Source organism: Excalfactoria chinensis, chromosome 21, assembly GCF_039878825.1.
Source record: "Excalfactoria chinensis isolate bCotChi1 chromosome 21, bCotChi1.hap2, whole genome shotgun sequence".
NCBI classification, from domain to species: domain Eukaryota; kingdom Metazoa; phylum Chordata; class Aves; order Galliformes; family Phasianidae; genus Excalfactoria; species Excalfactoria chinensis.
In genome coordinates, this window is record NC_092845.1 from 3,626,620 (window position 1) to 3,643,921 (window position 17,302).

At 49.8% G+C, this 17,302-nt stretch overlaps 1 protein-coding gene across 4 annotated transcripts in view; it reads left to right on the forward strand.

The window, feature by feature from the left end:
- The window catches only part of B3GAT1 (beta-1,3-glucuronyltransferase 1), a 30,656-nt gene that overhangs the window by 5,987 nt on the left and 7,367 nt on the right, over window positions 1-17,302 (forward strand). The window contains exons 2-5 of one of the 4 annotated variants that reach the window (XM_072354820.1): window positions 10,498-10,627; window positions 10,767-10,913; window positions 13,321-13,793; window positions 16,257-16,553. In XM_072354820.1, coding sequence (XP_072210921.1) covers window positions 10,802-10,913; window positions 13,321-13,793; window positions 16,257-16,553 — 882 coding nt within the window. In that variant the 5' untranslated portion in view covers window positions 10,498-10,627; window positions 10,767-10,801. Of the gene's footprint in view, window positions 1-10,497; window positions 10,628-10,766; window positions 10,914-13,284; window positions 13,794-16,256; window positions 16,554-17,302 lie in introns of all 4 variants that reach the window. The other 3 variants (XM_072354817.1, XM_072354816.1, XM_072354818.1) reach the window with 3 other exon arrangements.

Genomic DNA, 17,302 nt, shown 5'->3' on the forward strand with positions numbered 1-17,302 from the left:
GCAGAGCATTTATAATACTTCCAGCATTACGATAACATAATGTCAGCATGATTCAGGTCCCACTCCTGTTCTTGGCAAACAGGAAGCCCAACTCCTATCACCACCAGGAGGAGAAGGTTCCCATTTCTGACAGGTTGTAGTTTTAAATAACCCTACTCTTGTCTCCCATTGGTGTTCCAGAACAAGAGCTGAGATGCTTCTGTGTGCTGCTGTGGACGAGTGGGTCTGTCTGCAGATGCAGATGAGAGAGGAACAGAGCTGCATGAGTGGTACTGCCATGGAGCAGAGGAACATGAAGTGAGAGAGGAATGGGTGCCTGGGCCAACTCCCACCTACCCTGGACTGCTCCATAAATACCAGCAGGGCGCTGAGGCATTCTGGCTGCGCTCCTCGCTTTGTTTTTCCATCTGCTTAGCAGCTTCTAAAGCTAAAGAAGAAATGTGTACTGACACATTTCTGTTAACGCAGGTGGCCCTGCAAGGGCCAGGACTGTGCTCACCAGAGTCTGCGAAGGAAAGTACTTGTGGGAGACCCACTCCCAGCAAGTAGGAGAGCAAAAGGCAGTAAGTGCTGAGGAATGACATTTCTCTGACCAGAGTAGGGTGATCTGTGATTATTATATCTGAATTCCATAGACTGTGGCATGGAGGGTAAATTTGGGGCTTTGCTGAGATACAGCTGACCCTGCAATGCTTCTGGGTCATGTTCTGCCATCTCTCCATCCCCACTGGGATGCAGCTGCAGGCCCAAGGGAAAGGCTGGAGTTTGTGGAGTGTACAGGAGGTGAGTGATGCTTGCTGTGCCATTAATGAGGTACATTAACCAGATGATGAGGGAGCGGCCTGACAGGGCTGTTAACTCCTGTCCTTTGCTGTAACAAAGCTGTAAAACCCTCCAGAAGCATCAAAGCAGGAGAGCAGCAAAAAGAGCAGCTTTGCAGGAGGGATTTTACTAGAGGCAGGACGTGGTATCTGGGACCCATTTTGGTACACGAATAAGCTGATAATTTTTCTGAATAACAGATGCACCTGTTGATTGCTGAGGGGCAGATAGAGGAGGGGGCTGTGTCTATAAAGGAGGCAGCAGGACACATGGGCTCCTGCTTGACCTGGGGAGCTGTGGGTTCTTTGGGAGGTGGTTGCTGTGTTCAGATTAGCAAGATGCTTTGAGATACTCCTTCATGCAGTGGTACTGAGAGCAGCTTCTTCCTTGAGACACAGCTTTCACCTTTCTAGTGACATGTTTTGCTTCTAATTTAGGATACAGAAGTGAAATCTGGCACAGGCCTGCCATCCTTGAAAGGCTGCCAGCCAGTTTATGGCACTCCCTGACTGTATGCTCCCCACAGCCTCAGTGAGACACAAGATTTGCTCCCCCTTCCCATCCTTAGCTCTTGCAGTAGCTGCAGGGATGCATCACACCCTTGGGAGAGCCTGACTTTGGCTGTGTGACACGGTCTTGTAGGGATATTCAAAGGTTTATTCAGATGGGCTCTGATCCACTTGTATAAGTGGCAGCTGGTTATGGAGATTAGAGCTACAAGAAGTCACTATTAATGAATAATTTTCCCCACTGTCTTCCTTATAATAGTGGTGTGTCCACAAGGCATGACTCTAATGCATTCATTTTCAGTGAGTGTGCAGCTCCTGGAATGCCCTTCTGTAGGAATTGGAAGTACTTGTTTCACTCCATCAGTTTCTTCTTTATACCATGCATGATTTTTTACCAGGGAAGAGTTGCAAGAGCAAAAATGTGATGCTCTGAAAAGGCTGGGTGGGATATGAGTAGTAGGGTGTGTTGAGAGCCGTGATGCTGTAAGGTATGGGTTGCCTTGCAGTGAGCAGGGGATCCGAGTTGTCTCCCAGCTGCTGCCCTGGTCCCTCCTTGGGCAATTCAACAGCTGTGAAACTGATGGTGGCAAAGGATTTGTTACGATCCTCTGAAGCTCTCACCCCACGCATGCACCTCCTTTCTTCCTCCGATTTATCTTTTAATAATGCTGCCAACATTATTTCTCATCTCTGTCTCGTGCGCTCTGCGCTCTGCCTGGCAGTCCCTTTTGTCTCACACAGGCATCTTGAGCCATACTGCTCTAATGGGGAGAGACTCTGGCTGCTGAAGTTAATAACTTATCCTGCAGCCTGCGTCATTCCTGTTACAGAGCAGCTATGGATGATTCAGCCCTTGTTCTGTGAGGGGGAAGGGGTTGTGGTGGAGGTGGTGATCCCATTCAGTCTGGGATCAGCCCAAGAACTGGCTGTGTGTGGTGCTGAGCCCTCCTGTATGCAGACAACACGTATTTCTCCCTCTTTATCTCAACCACCGTTACTGTTCTAGCTCATTTTCAACTGAGCCAAAGAGTTTAGTAAGTTTGCCTTATTCTTGAAGATTAGTCATCTGTAGCGATGACATTTGCTAGACTGACAGTTCCAATCAAATGTCAAGGGCTGCACTTGTGCTTAAAGATATTTGTTTAATTTTAAAATAAAATAAAATCAACCTGACTAATTAAGTGTTGCACGTTGAGATACAGTGTAGGAAAGCACTGTGATGCGTTCCAGGTTGCTTAAAGAAGCTTCCAGGGTGCCATGGCCTGGGGTGGGCAGGCCTGGAGGGAGCAAAGTGTGGGTCTGTGCTGTGCCTGCCAGTACTGCTGCCTCTGCTCTGCCCTTGGGCAGGGGGTGGCCTGCCCCTCTGTCCCTGCCATGAGCTTGGTTGTAATAATAACGATGTAATTTGCCTGGTTGATTTGCATGCAACATAATTACCACATGATTACAATATTCTTAGAGCAGCCATTACAAAAGTCTTTGGTTTCACAGAGCTATCTAAAGAGCTTATCTCACTTCTCACCTTGCATGTGTGGCCCTGCAAGGGAGTCTGTCCATCCCTGTCTGTGGCTCTCTGTATGTCAGGTTGCACCCAGGTGCTTTTAGCTGCTTGCACATTTTTGCTCCTTGATATGAGGCACCATGTGGTTCACGGGGAATATTTTCCTGTCTCCTGGCTACTCTGGAGACAGATCAGTGCCTGGCTGAGCGGGTCAGGCTTGCATAAGGAATGGAGATGCTCTCATACGTGACAGGGGCTGGCAAGTTGTTCTGGGGAGCTGGGCAGCACCAGAGGCACTTGTGGGGATCAGTCTTCCATAGGAGCTGCTGCTTCAATCCGCTTTGACTTGGGCTGAGAAACCATTGGCTTAATTCTATACCAGCTTTTATTTGGCTATTGCATTTCTTATTCAAATCGAGATCTGTGCTGGATTTGGCCTTTGGGTGTTTCTAAAACTAGGAGAAATGACCTTCCCTGGGCACACACACCAGCCCATCCGATCGGTGAAAGCTGTGCTTTGCCAGCACCTGCAGCGTCAGAGTTTGTGCCGTTTCCCTATTTAGCCTGTGAGCTACTTGAGCCTTGCCATTCCTGTCCAAAAGTAGGCAGCTATTTTCATCTCACCCCTAGAGCAAGCTGCGGTGCAGGTGAGCCAAAATCACTCAGCCACAGGGAAGCCAGTGTCAGATCTGGGCTTGGATTGGAAGCTGGACAAACTGTGGATTTAGCCTTTACCTTCTGCGCTCAGAGTCAAACTGAGAGCCAAATCCTACCTCCTTGGGCACTGCTGGAATGGCTGTGGGTTGATTGGATTGACACACAGGTTTGTTTTGCTGGTAGACACAAAGAAATCCTTTCCTTCCAAATGCCTCTCAGCTGGCAGACGGGCCACGTTATCCTGACAGCTCCAAGCATGCCGGTTCCCAGACAGGCAAAGCTTCAGTGCTCACTCTGGAGAGAGGAGATAGAGGAAGAAGGGAAAGTGCATCATGGAAGAAGCCCCGTGTGCTTGCTTTTGGCTGGCACTGTGGGGTGAGGAGACCCTCTTGGATCTCAACCGTGACCAGAAATTGAAGGGAGGTAGTTTTAAAATGACCTTCCTGTTTCTGAAGAGAATGTTGTCAAGGTTTGTGGCTGCACAAATGGGCTGCGGAACGGCAAGCAACGATTGATTGTGTTGCAAGCTGCTGAATTACAGTTGGGCATTTGCTTTATCATCCCAGGTCCCTCCCCACCCCCTTTCCCTACCGTAGCCTGAAAGAATCGATGTTAATCCCTCAGTCCCATTAGTGACTTTTGCAGAGGTCACAGGCTGGCGGTCTCTACGTGCTGTTTAACCCCACCCCACCCCCAGCACTGAGCTGGGTTTAGGATTTGAGCCTCATCTCTTTAAAGAAGCTGTCTAATGGGGATGGGAGCTGGGGATTTTCAATGCTTTCTACAGTTTTGGGCTGACTTTCAAGTGGAGAGCTGCATTTTTGCAGAATCTGTCCCTCAAAGCCACAGGAGTGAGAAGCTGCAGGAAATGTCAGTGTACAGCCCTGTCCCTCCGAGCGCTGCTGCTGGGGTAGAAATGTATTTGTACAGCTCTGGGGCAGGCTTTGGTGCTGGAGGGTTTGTCACTCAGATAGAGAGGACTCTGGAGCAGGGTGCAGCAGCCTGGAAGCTCAGGCCCTTTGTTGCAGGCTTGTCCACAGCAAGCAGGCGGTGTGCAAGAAGGCAGGAATTTACATGTGGATGTATAGCACAGAAGCTCTTTGGTTTGAATTACCTGCATGGCAAAATGCAAAGCAACCAATGCCAGGCTCCTGCAGATCCTTGCAAGCAGTGCACGTTGGAAGTGGCTCTCAGCCACTGACAACAAAGATGTGAAGGGGGTGTTGGTCAGGTGAGCCCTTGTTATTCTGACAGCTGTGCCAGTCATTTCATCACCCAGCTATGTTATGCGTGTTTAACTTGTTAGGTTTCTTTGGGCAGAGGGAGGAAGGCAAGCCTCCAGGGTGCACAGTGTTAGCCTGCATCTTTGGTTCAGTGATTCCATGGTGCAGGTCTTGTGAAATCTGCTGAATGGGAAAGGAGGAACTTGGCTGTCACAGCCTGACACCTCTGGTAGGTTGCTAGCAACCCCTTCGGACAAAGCATATGCAAAGCCTCTTATGGAGCTGTGGAATTTAGACCAATCATGTTGAAATTGGGTCATCCTTTGTTAATGTCCCTTTTAAAAATCCATGGAAGTCAGCGGTGCGTAAAATATTCAGTGTCATGCAGACCACGGAGATGGAAATAGGGTCCGGAGATACGTCTGCTTCTGACAACGTTGATGTGGCCTTAGCTGAGCAAGGGGCTATTTTGAGGCATTGCTGTGTCACCAGCTTGAGAAGACTTCATGGAGAAGGACAGGAGAGCTGATGTTGGAGCTCTTTCCTCAGCACGCGTTCAGCATTCACCCACGAGCAACCTCAGAGAAAGCTGAACGACTTTTCATGGGTGTCGTCAGCATTTCCCCAAGATAACAACTCCCGGTTGCCTTTCTATTTTGGATGTGGGCTGTAAGTCAAACAGCTTTTCATCTCAATAGGAAGAGAGATGCTTTTTAAAACCAGTGCGTGAAGTGATCAAGTAGGAGTGGGTGCTGGAAGAGCTTTCTAATCTGAGGCTCAAGTCAACCCACAGCTTTCCAGGCTGGAACAACCCCAATCCACCAGCACACCCCCTGGGAGCAGCCAGGGCAGACCTCCTGCTGGCCAGGGCCCGGCTGCTGAGCTTCCCAAGGACCCACACTAACTGCTGCCAAGCGTGTGACCTGTTTTTGATGGTGCCTTGCTGAGAGCAAACGGACCGCAAAGCCTGTGTTCAGCTCTCTTCAAAAGCATTGCAATAGAGAGATACCTGCTGCTGCGGTGCTGATTGCTTTTCTGTACAGAAAAGGAAACACGTTTAGGACAATGTATTAAGCCTCTTAAGGACTTAGCAGAAGGTCCATTTTGCTGTTGGAAGTAGCAAGATGCGAGGGTGTTTGCTGTCAATGTAGGAGCAGTGTCATCACATCTCCTGTCCTGCTTCCAGCCCTGCCCATCACTGCAGGTATCTGCCAAGGCAGAGCAGTATGGAAGGGGTTAATGTGGAGAGGAGAAAGTTTCTGGTGCTTGTTAAAATTTGGCTTAAGCTTTGAGACTCAGCGGTGTCTGTGTTTCCAAACTGGGTGGGTGGCTCATTCTAATTCTGGATATGCAGTTTATTCACATACACAACTAATCCCTTTTTGAATCCTGTTAAGTTCTTGTTCTCCTTAGTGTCCTGTGGCAATAAGTTACAGAAACTAATTGTGCTTGTGTTGAGCTCCCTTGATCCACTTTGCTCATGCTTGCTTTCAGTTCTAAGTGTTGTTCAGAGAAGCTCATTTTCAGGTTTTATCTTGGTTGTATTTTTTTTGGTGAGACAATCTGTGTTCACAGTCCCATTCGTTGCAACCAGGGGCTCAGCACTGGAGAGTCACATTTGAGTTCCTATGGCTGGATGTGGTTCTGTTCTTACTAGTAGAGGAGCAGCAGAAATCAGGAATGTTTCTGGTGCATTTAAACTCCCTCTCTTGGTTTGCAGTCAAAGCCCTTCTGTCCAGAAAGATGGGAAGAGCTGAGGGTGGAGTCAGCACCCCCCTATATCAAAGAACAAGCAATTCTGTGTGCTTAGTTCTAGCAACGCTCTACTTAATAACCAAACCACAATTAGCTTTGTAGTTTTGCTACTATACTTATAATAGCACCCATTAAAGTTATGGGGTTTTTAGGCAGTTACGGCTTACAGAGTAATTAACGAGCAAGAGGTTTTATTGCTACCTTTATTTTCAGCCAGTGCTTTACAAAGGTTCTCTGCCAAACAGCAGCTTGTGGACAGGACCCTGTGGGGCTGCCCCTGCTCCCCATGGGCCAGCAGTAGAGCTTGGTGCTCTGTTTGATGTTTGTTTGGGTGGCTTGGGGCTTTTGGTGCTGTTCCATCTAGGCAATATTTTTACTTTGGTGACTGATGTGTATACACAAGCTCAACGAAACCCATTCTTCAGTTGAATGTGCTCCAAATTGCTCCTATTCAATGAGGGGAAGCTGAGGAGTAATGCAGCCCCAAAGGAAGAGGGAAGAGGAAAAGTGACGCTAAACCTGACTGCAGAGCAAACCAATGTTCCCTGTGGCAAGTGTCAGAGCTGACGCCAATTAGCCGGGTTTAAAAAAAGAACCTTCCACATTTAATAAGCCAACACGTTCCTAACGCATGGCTCTGGGATTTATTAAAGCTTTTTTATTAGATGAATGCCCTTTTGATATCACCATGCCTTGCCACCATTGCCCTCTGCCGGAGGATGAGGTGTCTCTCCCACCACGTGGCACAGCCTGTGCCTTTGTCAGATCCAGCTCTGGCAATTACAGGTTTCCAACCTGTACAAAACACCTTTGTTTTAGGAATGTTTTAACTCCGGGATTGCTTACAGTTGAGCTGATGGTTTGTCTATTTTGCTTTGGTTTTCCATACTTTTGCTTTTCGTAGAAGCAAACGGAGCGTGTTCTTTTTAATTAATTCACATTTAAATGTGTTCCCCCTCCTTTTCCTGGAGGAGATGGCAGAAGCCGACCATTGTCAACTGGAGACAAGCCAGGTTTTGTTCTGAACCTTTCAGTGGGAAAAAAGAGAGTGCTATTAGAAGGGGGCAGGAAGGGAGCAGATGCCTGGAAGAGGAGCACTGTTTCCCCCACAAACAGCAGCATACATCCTGGGGCAGCATTGGTCATAAGGAGCTGTTGGGCTGCAGGGTGAGCCCTCTGCTTTGAGCTGCCAAGCTGTGACTTCCCTCAGCAGCAGCAGCATGAAATCAGAGGCGACCATCTATTTCCTCACTGGTGTTGTTTGGAGGAGAAAATGGATTTCACCTCTTGCAGCCTTAAGGTGTGATGGAGGGAGGGAGCGTGGCAGTGTCACCGAGGCCCTGGCAGTGTTAGCTGCTGTGAGCTGCAGGCCCAGGAGAATTCTGACCATGTCCTTCAGTCAGGTTTCTCAGGGTCATCAATAAAACATCGCTTTGTGAATTAACACTGAGCATCTGGAATGCTGCGCGTGCTGGGGTACAGAAGTGTGGGCAGCAGCTGCAGGTGGGATGCATTCCCATGGCAGAGCACCATCCCCTGGAGCCTGAGCAGGGCTGAGAGCAAAGCTGTGCTGGCACCTGGAGCACCAACTGACAGATGAGTGACCAGGAAGCTGCTAAGTGCTGTGTAGCAAATTAAAAGGAACTGTTGCTGCAGAGACCAATGTACAAATGGTTGGAGCCTGCTGGCTTTCCTCTAGTGTATGCACAGAAATGAGAGCAGTGCCCCAGCCTAAAGGTGCCCATTCTCCATCACACAAAGCCCAGAACTGAGCTGTTCTATGGGAAGAGATGGAAAATTTGAGCCTGGATTAGCAGGAGGCAGGGACAGGTAAAAGTGCTGGCTTTAGGGGAAGCTGCCCTTGACAAACAGGGCATTTGGTGCATGCCAGTCCATGCAGGCACTTCTTTTGCAGGATCACTGTCCCATGCCTGCTGTGTTTGCAGAGAGGCACTGCAAGGTGTTGGGGCTTTTCAGAGACAACCTTCTGTGCCCTACCCGTGTGCTCAGAGGGCATTTCTGGCTTTAGCAGGGAAATCAGAGGATACCGTTGCTCCATGCCTTCTGTTCAGGCACTATCAGAATAGCAGGATGAGGCCAGATGCTCTTTCCTGAAGGCACCATGTGCCTTGGCAGTGTGAGGCAGGAGGGATCCCTCTTGCTTTAATAGCTGGAAAGGGATGGAGCAGAAGGCTGATGTTTGCTGGAACAATTCCTCCTCTTCCTATCTGCTTTATTTTGTCTGGATAAGGTTGATTTCTCCAGTTCTGAAAAAATTAAGGACAAACCTGCGTTGCCAGGAGATGCTTCCTGGAAAGTCTGTGGGCTGCCCAGATGCACAGCACTTATTTCAGGGCTCAGAAAGGTTCCTTACCACTGGTTCTCCGAACCAGGCTGCAGGAAGCCCCATTCTCAGTAGAGGGGATGTGTTTGGTGGCTGGTTTGGGGTTTTGTTGTTGTTTCCTCTACACACCCTTGCAGAACAATGGCGGTCCTGTGTCACGCTCACTTGGCACCATGGTCACTGGCACAGATTTTGGCATGGTTATAGATGTGTCCCCAGAGAGAGCCCTCCTGGAGCTGGCTGGGAGTTTTCAGTTGTGTCTGTAGGTTTTGTATGGGTTAACATAAAGGAGTCCCCAAAACATTTGTTGAGGATTTGAATGCGCATTTGAAGGACAAAGGCATATCTGTGTTTTCCCTACCCCTTCTTTTCCCTGGCAGAGGAACACCTCTGTGATTAAAGTGCTTATCTGGAAGAGTCAGAATCCATCCAGGGACTTAGATATCACTTGCTTGCACTTTAAAGGGACAGCCCATCCATTCCTGGAGCCATTTCACTTCAAGTCTTCCCTTGGACTTGGTGCCACAGACTCAATGTGCAGCCCTATGGTCAAGGCTCAGACAAGGGAAATTCAGTCTGAACAGGGCTAAATTGGAGATTTGAGCTTGGATCTCTCCATGACTGCCCAATACAACTGAGAAAAAGCAAGCTCCAAGGCTGTCAGGAAAAACATCCGCAAAGCAGCATCTGTATGCAACACATCCAGAACCCGGGCTTCAGGAGCTCCCCTGTGATTTAAGGAGGGGATCTGATGGTTTCTAGGGCACTGCAGGGAAAGAGAACAGTCAGGCAGCTTGTAGCTGTGAGGGTGAGAGATTAGAGCTTTTGTCCAGCGTGGAGATCTCCAGCCTTTGTCTGCAGTAATCTTTGGGCTCTTTAGCAACTGCAATGCAGCCCTGGAAGCAGCAGGCTAATGTATTCCCCCACCAGGGAACAGTGGTACTAAACTGCTACCTGTGTTTGCAAACTGTCCGCCGTGTGTATCCCTGCTAAGTGATGTACTTCTCTTGCCAAGATACTAGGATAAAATACAGTCTGCTTAAATCTTGTATGTGCTTGTGTTGAATCAAACTAAGCTGTTGTGGCAGTTTAATATACTCCACTTGCAACACCTCCGAGGTGGAAGAAATGAACCTGAACAGGCCATTGGAAGCCTGAGTTAAAACTGGCTGCATCGAAGGTGCCAGTGGGATGGTCAGAGCTGAAGGATTACAGAGACAGGCAGTGTGTGAAGTTGCTGGCTTTGCTGGAGCCATATCCCTAAGAGCACAAGGCACAGCCTTCCCTCCAGCTGTCCCATGGAAGGTGAGGGCTGCTGCTCAGAGCACTTGCTCCTGTGTCAGGCAAGTGATGCAGCTGGTGTGGCTTCTTTTTCCTCGCAGGGCCTGTGCTTATTGAACTGTGAGACAACTGGCTTAAGGGTGAAGGGCCATTCTGGGCATGGATCAGAGCTGGTATTGAGCAACTGCTGCTCGGCTGATGTGGTGGCCTTGTTCAGTGAGCAGATGCAAAGGAAAACAGGGCCCCGAGCACCCAGGAGGCATCCATCTCTCCTGGAGGGGCGGGATACATTTCTGTCTCTCACTGCCCTGGTTTAGTTTGCTTTTCTCAGGGAGGATTGTTGAGCTTTGTGGAGCAGCAACCTGGTACTTTTCTCTGCCTTCTTACCTTTGCTTTGTGTTGCAGGTTTCCTGTCAGATGGGTGCCTGAGGTTCCTGCTGGAGGCCCCAACAGCATCCCATAGAAGTGCTCTCCTGGTCCCAGCAGCTGAGGCCCCTCCAAACCTGCTTCTGCAATGGGTGGGTTGTAAGCACTGGTAAGACCTACGAGTCGTGTCGCCTTCGCTGCTCTCTCTTTTCTCTCGCGTTCTCTTTCTCTGTCCTTATTCCTTCCTGCCCATTTATTTCTGTTCTCCATTTGCTCTGCTGTTCTGTCTCTGGGGTTTTCACTGTCAGGTAATGAGGAGCTGTGGGTCCAGTCAGTCTTGGAGATGCCGAAGAGACGAGACATCCTGGCTATCGTGCTGATAGTTCTGCCCTGGACACTACTAATCACCGTCTGGCACCAGAGCACCATTGCTCCACTGCTTGCAGTGCACAAGGGTGAGAGAAATCAAACCAGCCCATGCCAAGTCTGCGCATCACTCCCTCGTCCTCATCTCTCTCATTTCATCTCTCCATGGCAGCCATTCCCATCTCCGCTCCCGGTCCATGCTCATGCAGAAACTTCCCCACTTCTGCTGCAGGAACAGCCCTGTGCTTTCCAAGAGTCTTTGGAGACATCGATCTCCAAGCCACGGGACATGTTCCCTACAGTTGGAGAGCTCTTCCCCACCTACATCCAGATTCAGTGGAACAGAGCAAAGAAGGAAAGTGCTTTTCTTTATTCCCCAATGATCTCTTTTTCTAAGGGAGGATTCTTTATTCTTTGCTGTTCCGTTCTCTGGGCATCCTTCTGGGGAAGGAGGCCAGCTCATTTTCTGTCTCTAGGCCTTCACTCTGGGAGATTTTCTGCCCTTTTCATTGTAATGTTCACTCCATCCTCAGCAGTTTCTTTTTCTTTTGCTGAGCACTCTGGTGTGCCATTGGAATTGTCAGAAGCACAGAGTCCATCCTGAACAGTTTTACCTTTTCCTGGAGGACTTGGACTGGCAGCCACCCACAAGGCATAGGACAGCTCTTAAGGGAAAGGGGACTGATCTCCAAAAGGTGAACAGTGTTTCACAGGATGTGGGATCTCTAATTGGGCTCCAAAATGGGGTTTAGAGAAATATCCCGTCTGTATAGTGATTTGAATTGATGCCATAAAAACGAGGACCAGTTTATTGGTGAATGACCATGGACAATGAAGTCGCAGCACAGCGACAGCCCTGCTGTGACCCGGTCCTGAACTTGCTGGTGCCCTTGGTAAGATGCTTCCTCTGAGAGCGCTTCTGTGAGCACTCAGTGGAAAATGAGTGGTGATAGAGACCGACCTGAAGCTCATGGGAGAAACTGTTATGTGCTTGCAATGCATTTCTGACATCCTTAGGTAGCAGGTGCTGAAAATGAGATGTGCATCTATATGCTAGTGGGGACACAGTGACAGTGGATAAATATGCCAGGATTTACAGCTGAGGGTTTGCAAACTATCTCATATGTCTCCTTCAGGCTCCATCCTGGCTAATTATCTTGTGCCCGTGTCCAATGCATTTTGCAGTTTTATTTTTGAATTGATTCCGGTGCTCTGTGCTTTCAGATAGCTGTGTTATGCAATGCAGATGTGCTTCACCCTATATAGGATGTGATCCTCACATGTGCAGGATACTTTGGTCCCCAGGCACACACCTTCAAAACCACCGAGTACAAATCCCTCATTCAGTTCAGGGCTGTATCAAAGGCTGTGCTGCTCTGCGTGTAACTTGCTATGAAAAACAGATAGTACCCTGCTGGATCAGATCTGATGGCTGTCTGTTCCTGTTCTTTCTCATCTGAAGTCCCCAGCAGCAGCTGGCTTTGCAAAATCTGGGGCTCTAAGAATCAGGTGCCCACTAGAGAGCAGCTGGCGTACCTCTAAATGGCAGCGCCCCTTTATCTCTCTCAGTTCCTAACTGTGGATGTTGGTGTTCCTGCTGCTCTACATGGTGTGAATGTGTGAAAGTTGCAGGCTGGAAAAGTGACAAACTTCTTTTTTTACCTTGAGCTGACTGTGGCCAAGTCTCACTTTGAAAGGGTTTCAGTAGTTTGGGTTGGTTTGTGCTATAGATATGCTGTTTGCTGGTACAGAGCTGCGTTATTGTTCAGATCCACAAAACTGAATGGGCTGTTATGTTCAGAAACTGGTAGGGCTTTATTGAGGAGTCAGTCAGAGGCAGGTAAAGCCTCTGCAGGAAAAAGCCTACAATTAGGGGCGTTATTTCTGTTCTCTGTTTCTATATTTGAAGAGTGCCTTACCCTTGCTTCCCTATGCTACATCCCAGGCCTGTCAGGAAGCAGCAGGGTATGCAGTGTCCTGGCCAGCAGTGCTGCTGGGAGCTTCAGGTGATACAGGGACTCCATGTGTTCAACAGCTCCAGCCCAGTTTGATTCCCCACTTTCCAGTCCCAGTGCTCCAGTGCAATGAGTCCTGCCCTGCTGAGCATGGTGCCGAGAGCGCTGGAGCTCTTTGGGAACAACAGATCATCAGTCCCTGTTGCTAATTTCATTATCTAGATCTAATTGCTCTACAAGTCTGTCTCCTCTGGGCTCTCAGGCCCTGACGGGTGCAGCTTTTCTAACAGCAGGAACTTTGTTTCTCATGGGTGTTTGCCCCCGATTCCTTTATTAATTTGTGTACTTATTTATTCAAGTCTCTGTTTGAGCTTGTTTCCTTTCCTCTTGGGCTGTGAGGGCGATCTCCTGCTATCAGCACACAGCCTGCTGGCTCATCTGGGGGGACGGGGGGTGTCGGAGGACCGAGTCCATGCGGTTTTTCTTCTCTCATACCCTTGCTCAGATGATGGTGGTGACTCCCGGCGTGATCTCGCTGCAGGCTTGGACTCCAAGGAATACTGCTTGTCGGACCGGGACATTGTGGAGGTGGTGAGGACAGAATATGTTTATACTCGCCCACCCCCGTGGTCAGACACCCTTCCTACTATCCACGTCATTACACCCACCTACAGCCGGCCCGTGCAGAAAGCAGAGCTGACACGCCTGGCCAACACCCTCCTGCATGTGCCAAACCTGCACTGGATCCTGGTGGAGGACTCCCAGCGGCGCACACCCCTCATCACCCGGCTGCTGCGGGACACGGGGCTCAACTACACCCACCTCAACGTGGAGACCCCTCGCAACTACAAGCTGCGGGGAGACATGCGGGACCCTCGCATCCCCCGGGGGACCATGCAAAGGAACCTTGCCCTGAGGTGGCTGAGAGAGACCTTTAACAAAAACAACAGCCAGCCTGGGATTGTTTATTTTGCTGATGATGACAACACCTACAGCCTGGAGCTCTTTGAGGAGGTAAGACCCTGCTGGAGGAGCCCCAGCCACCTGAGCACAGCATGTGGGCTGCAAAAGGTGCTGTATACATCATCTTCCGTGCTCTGGATCAGTCCTGTGTACAGTGGTACCACTGCAGCTTTCCTGAAGGTTTCTGGGCAGACTGATCTAGTGGTTGGCAACCCTGTCTGTGGCAGGGGGTTGGAACTAAGTGATCTTTAAGGTTCCCTCCAACCTAAGCCAATCCTCGCTTCTATGATTCCTTTGGGGCTTGGTGACATGACTGCTATGTGTGCATTTCCCATTGTCAACAGCAATGCAAATTAATGGGGACCCTAGCATAGCCTGTGGCACACGGTGAGGAGGCACACATCCATGCTCCAGTAACTTGGAACTGTTGGCATCATTGGAAGGGCTTTTAGCTGCAGTTGGGGCTTTTAGCTGCGCTGCTTCCCCAAGAAAGCAGGAACAAAGCTTTTCCCTGGGTACCACACACCCAAACTAAAACACTTCCATGAGGAGGAGAAGTGGTCATCTCAAGGCAGGAGCTAACTGGTAGGATCCTGTAATCATGTAGGTAGTTTTATTTTACTATCAAGGGAGCTGATGAAGAGATGCCTATGCCATGCAGAGTCCCGTTAGGTGTTGGAACATCATCTGCTGTCCTTTGTGCCTGGGCAGGCAAGCACAAGTGCCCAGCAAGGGAACCCTTGGCTATCCTCCCCCACATCCCATCCTGAGGAGGTTCCAGACTGATCTGCTGTTACCTGCCTTCTTCTCTGCCACCCCTACATACTGCACTTAGTCATCTGTTCATCTCTGTTTCTTCTTGTTTGAGGAGTCCCTGGGGTCTCTACTCCTTGCTTGCTGTTTGCATTTGTTTGCTCTCATCCCAGCGTGCTCTGTGGTTAAACTCTGTAGCTGTCAAGAGCCCAAAGCACACTTTGCACAGCGGAGAACTCTGTCATTGCAGAGTGGTGCCAGCACAGCACTCACAGGACGTCTGGTTCAGAGATGCACTTCTCTCTGGATTAACATGCACAAGAGGAGCATGTGTTTGACAGCACCTGCTTCATATCCTGGAAACATGGAGCCCTTTGTGCTGCCTGGAGAGGGCTTTGGAGGGAGATGTGTACCTCACCTCTCAAGAAGGACCTGTTCCCATACTCTCTTGAGGCTGAGATCCTACAGCATGGGACAAGAAAGTAAGATTGCCTCCTTCTCCAGTGGCTGCCAGTTCCCGTACCAGGGATCTCCTGTTTATTCACTCCATGCATGCCCTGTTCTCTTCCCTGATGGCTCTCACTTCAGCTTGGATAGCCAGAGAATATACACACTTTTAAAGCTGAAAGCAAACTCAAGCTGAATGTCTTTCTTCCACTTTCCTCCTTTGAGGCTGGCGCTGGCAGCATCTTCAGAGAGACTCTGTGCATTAGTAAAGCAGAAAGGGTTCCTTCATTCACCCGCCCGCTTCACCCATGTGCTTTGCTGAAAGAGCCTTCTCCTCTCTGATACGGAGCTGCAGTTAAGGTCACATGGAGCCAATGGAACGTGCTGTGAAATGCAGAAGACACGCACTATTGTTCCCCGTGGACAGGCACTGCCGTTAGCATGTGTATAATGCAGAAGGGCAAGTGCCAGAGCTCTTCTGGTCTCGTTTGCAGTAATTAGCAGTGATGAGATTAGCTCTGGGAGATCCCTGATCTAAGAGCCTGGGCTGAGAGCAGAGCATGAGGCTGAGGCTGCCAGAGAGCAGGGCCAGGCACTGGGAGGGCAGGCAGACGGGCGTTCTGATCATCTGTACTGGCAAGCATACACACTGAAGTGTCCCCTGATGGCTTCTATCTATTTCTGGTGACTCCATGGGAAACGGAGGCATCTAACGTCCCTCTGGGTAGTAGGGCAAGCTGCAATCCCCTGTCCTGTGTGCTGTGCTCCTCCCAACCCTGCTGTTGTGAGCTCCCCATGTTAGCTTTTCTCATAGCCTGAGACTGCAGCTTTCAGAGAAAACACCTTTCTTCCAAGATATGTTACTCCCGGATTCCTTGGACAACATGCTTCCCCCCTGGATGTCCTGACCTCCCCAACCACCCATGCAGGGAACTGATGTCCCACAGCTCTGGAGGCCTTTTGATAGAAAAACCCCACTTACTTAAACCTCAGTTACAACCATTGCTCGCAGTTTTGTTCCTACTGCTGAGCTCACACTTGGTCCCATGGCCGTGAGCCCCTTCCCAAAGCAACACACACACTCCTGCAGCCCCAGGATGCACACCTTTTACAGGTGAGTGATACACAAAGCTCCATCGCTCCAAGACACAGTGGTGCCTGGGAGCATCACCTCGGCTCCCAGCCCCATGTGTCCCCTGCAGGACGCTGGGAAGGTGAAGGTGTTTTGCTGGAGGTCTGTTGTGCGGTGGATGCTGTGTGCAGCCCATCCTTCAGCACACACCCACTGTGCCCTTCTCTCTCCTTTGCCTCCAGATGCGCAGCACCAGAAAGGTGTCAGTGTGGCCAGTAGCCTTTGTTGGTGGCTTGCGCTACGAGTCCCCCAAAGTGAATGCTGCAGGGAAGGTCTACGGCTGGAAAACTGTGTTTGACCCCCATCGGCCCTTTGCTATAGACATGGCAGGGTTTGCTGTGAACCTCAGACTGATCCTCCAGCGATCTCAGGCGTATTTCAAACTACGAGGAGTGAAGGGAGGCTACCAGGAGAGCAGCCTGCTGCGAGAGCTGGTCACCCTGAACGACCTTGAGCCGAAAGCTGCCAATTGCACTAAGGTAAGGTCTCTTCCTCATACATGGGATGTGAAGATATAGTCATAGGGCATGCTGATAGTTATTGCCCTGAAGACTCTCCAGTCCAATCTGAGAGACAGCAGATGGATATCTAGCTGGGATGACAGGAGCATGCAAGATACAATGAGACAATGCTGGTTAGCCTGACAGGCATCAATCAGAGCACATCAGCAACAGAGGGGCTGTCAAGTGCTCTGAAAGCTTTGTGAGAGGGTGGCAGGCACTGGAGGGACTTTATCTGGGATCAGAGACTCCTGCTTGGTGCTCATACCTCTGTCTGTGGCAGGCAGCCACCCAACCTCCATTGTGTAATCATCCCAGGAGGACTTTTCTTCTTTTACAAATGAGCTGTTACTGCAGACAGAGACAGTGTTAGGCCATCTATTCCAGGTCCTTATCCACTTCAGAGCTGAAAGCTTTTCCTGCAAAAAAAGCTCTGGCCTTGCCCTACAATTAGGTCTTTCTGCCTCTTACCCCCTTACTACCCTGCTAGCTAACAGCAAGTGCTGGCTGGAAATTAGTGTGCTTTCAGCAGATCAAGGGAGATACTCAGGTTGTTTTAGGCTGTACAGAAGAGTTGGGGCACTGCAAGGGAATTAGGAAAAGGCTGGAGGTAAGAAATGGTGCTGACAGACAGGCTGCCATGCTAGTGCTGCACGCAGAGCTGCAGGTCAGAGCTGGAAAGGAAGCAGGAACTGCTGCCCAGGATTTGAGGCAGACTGCATTTCTTT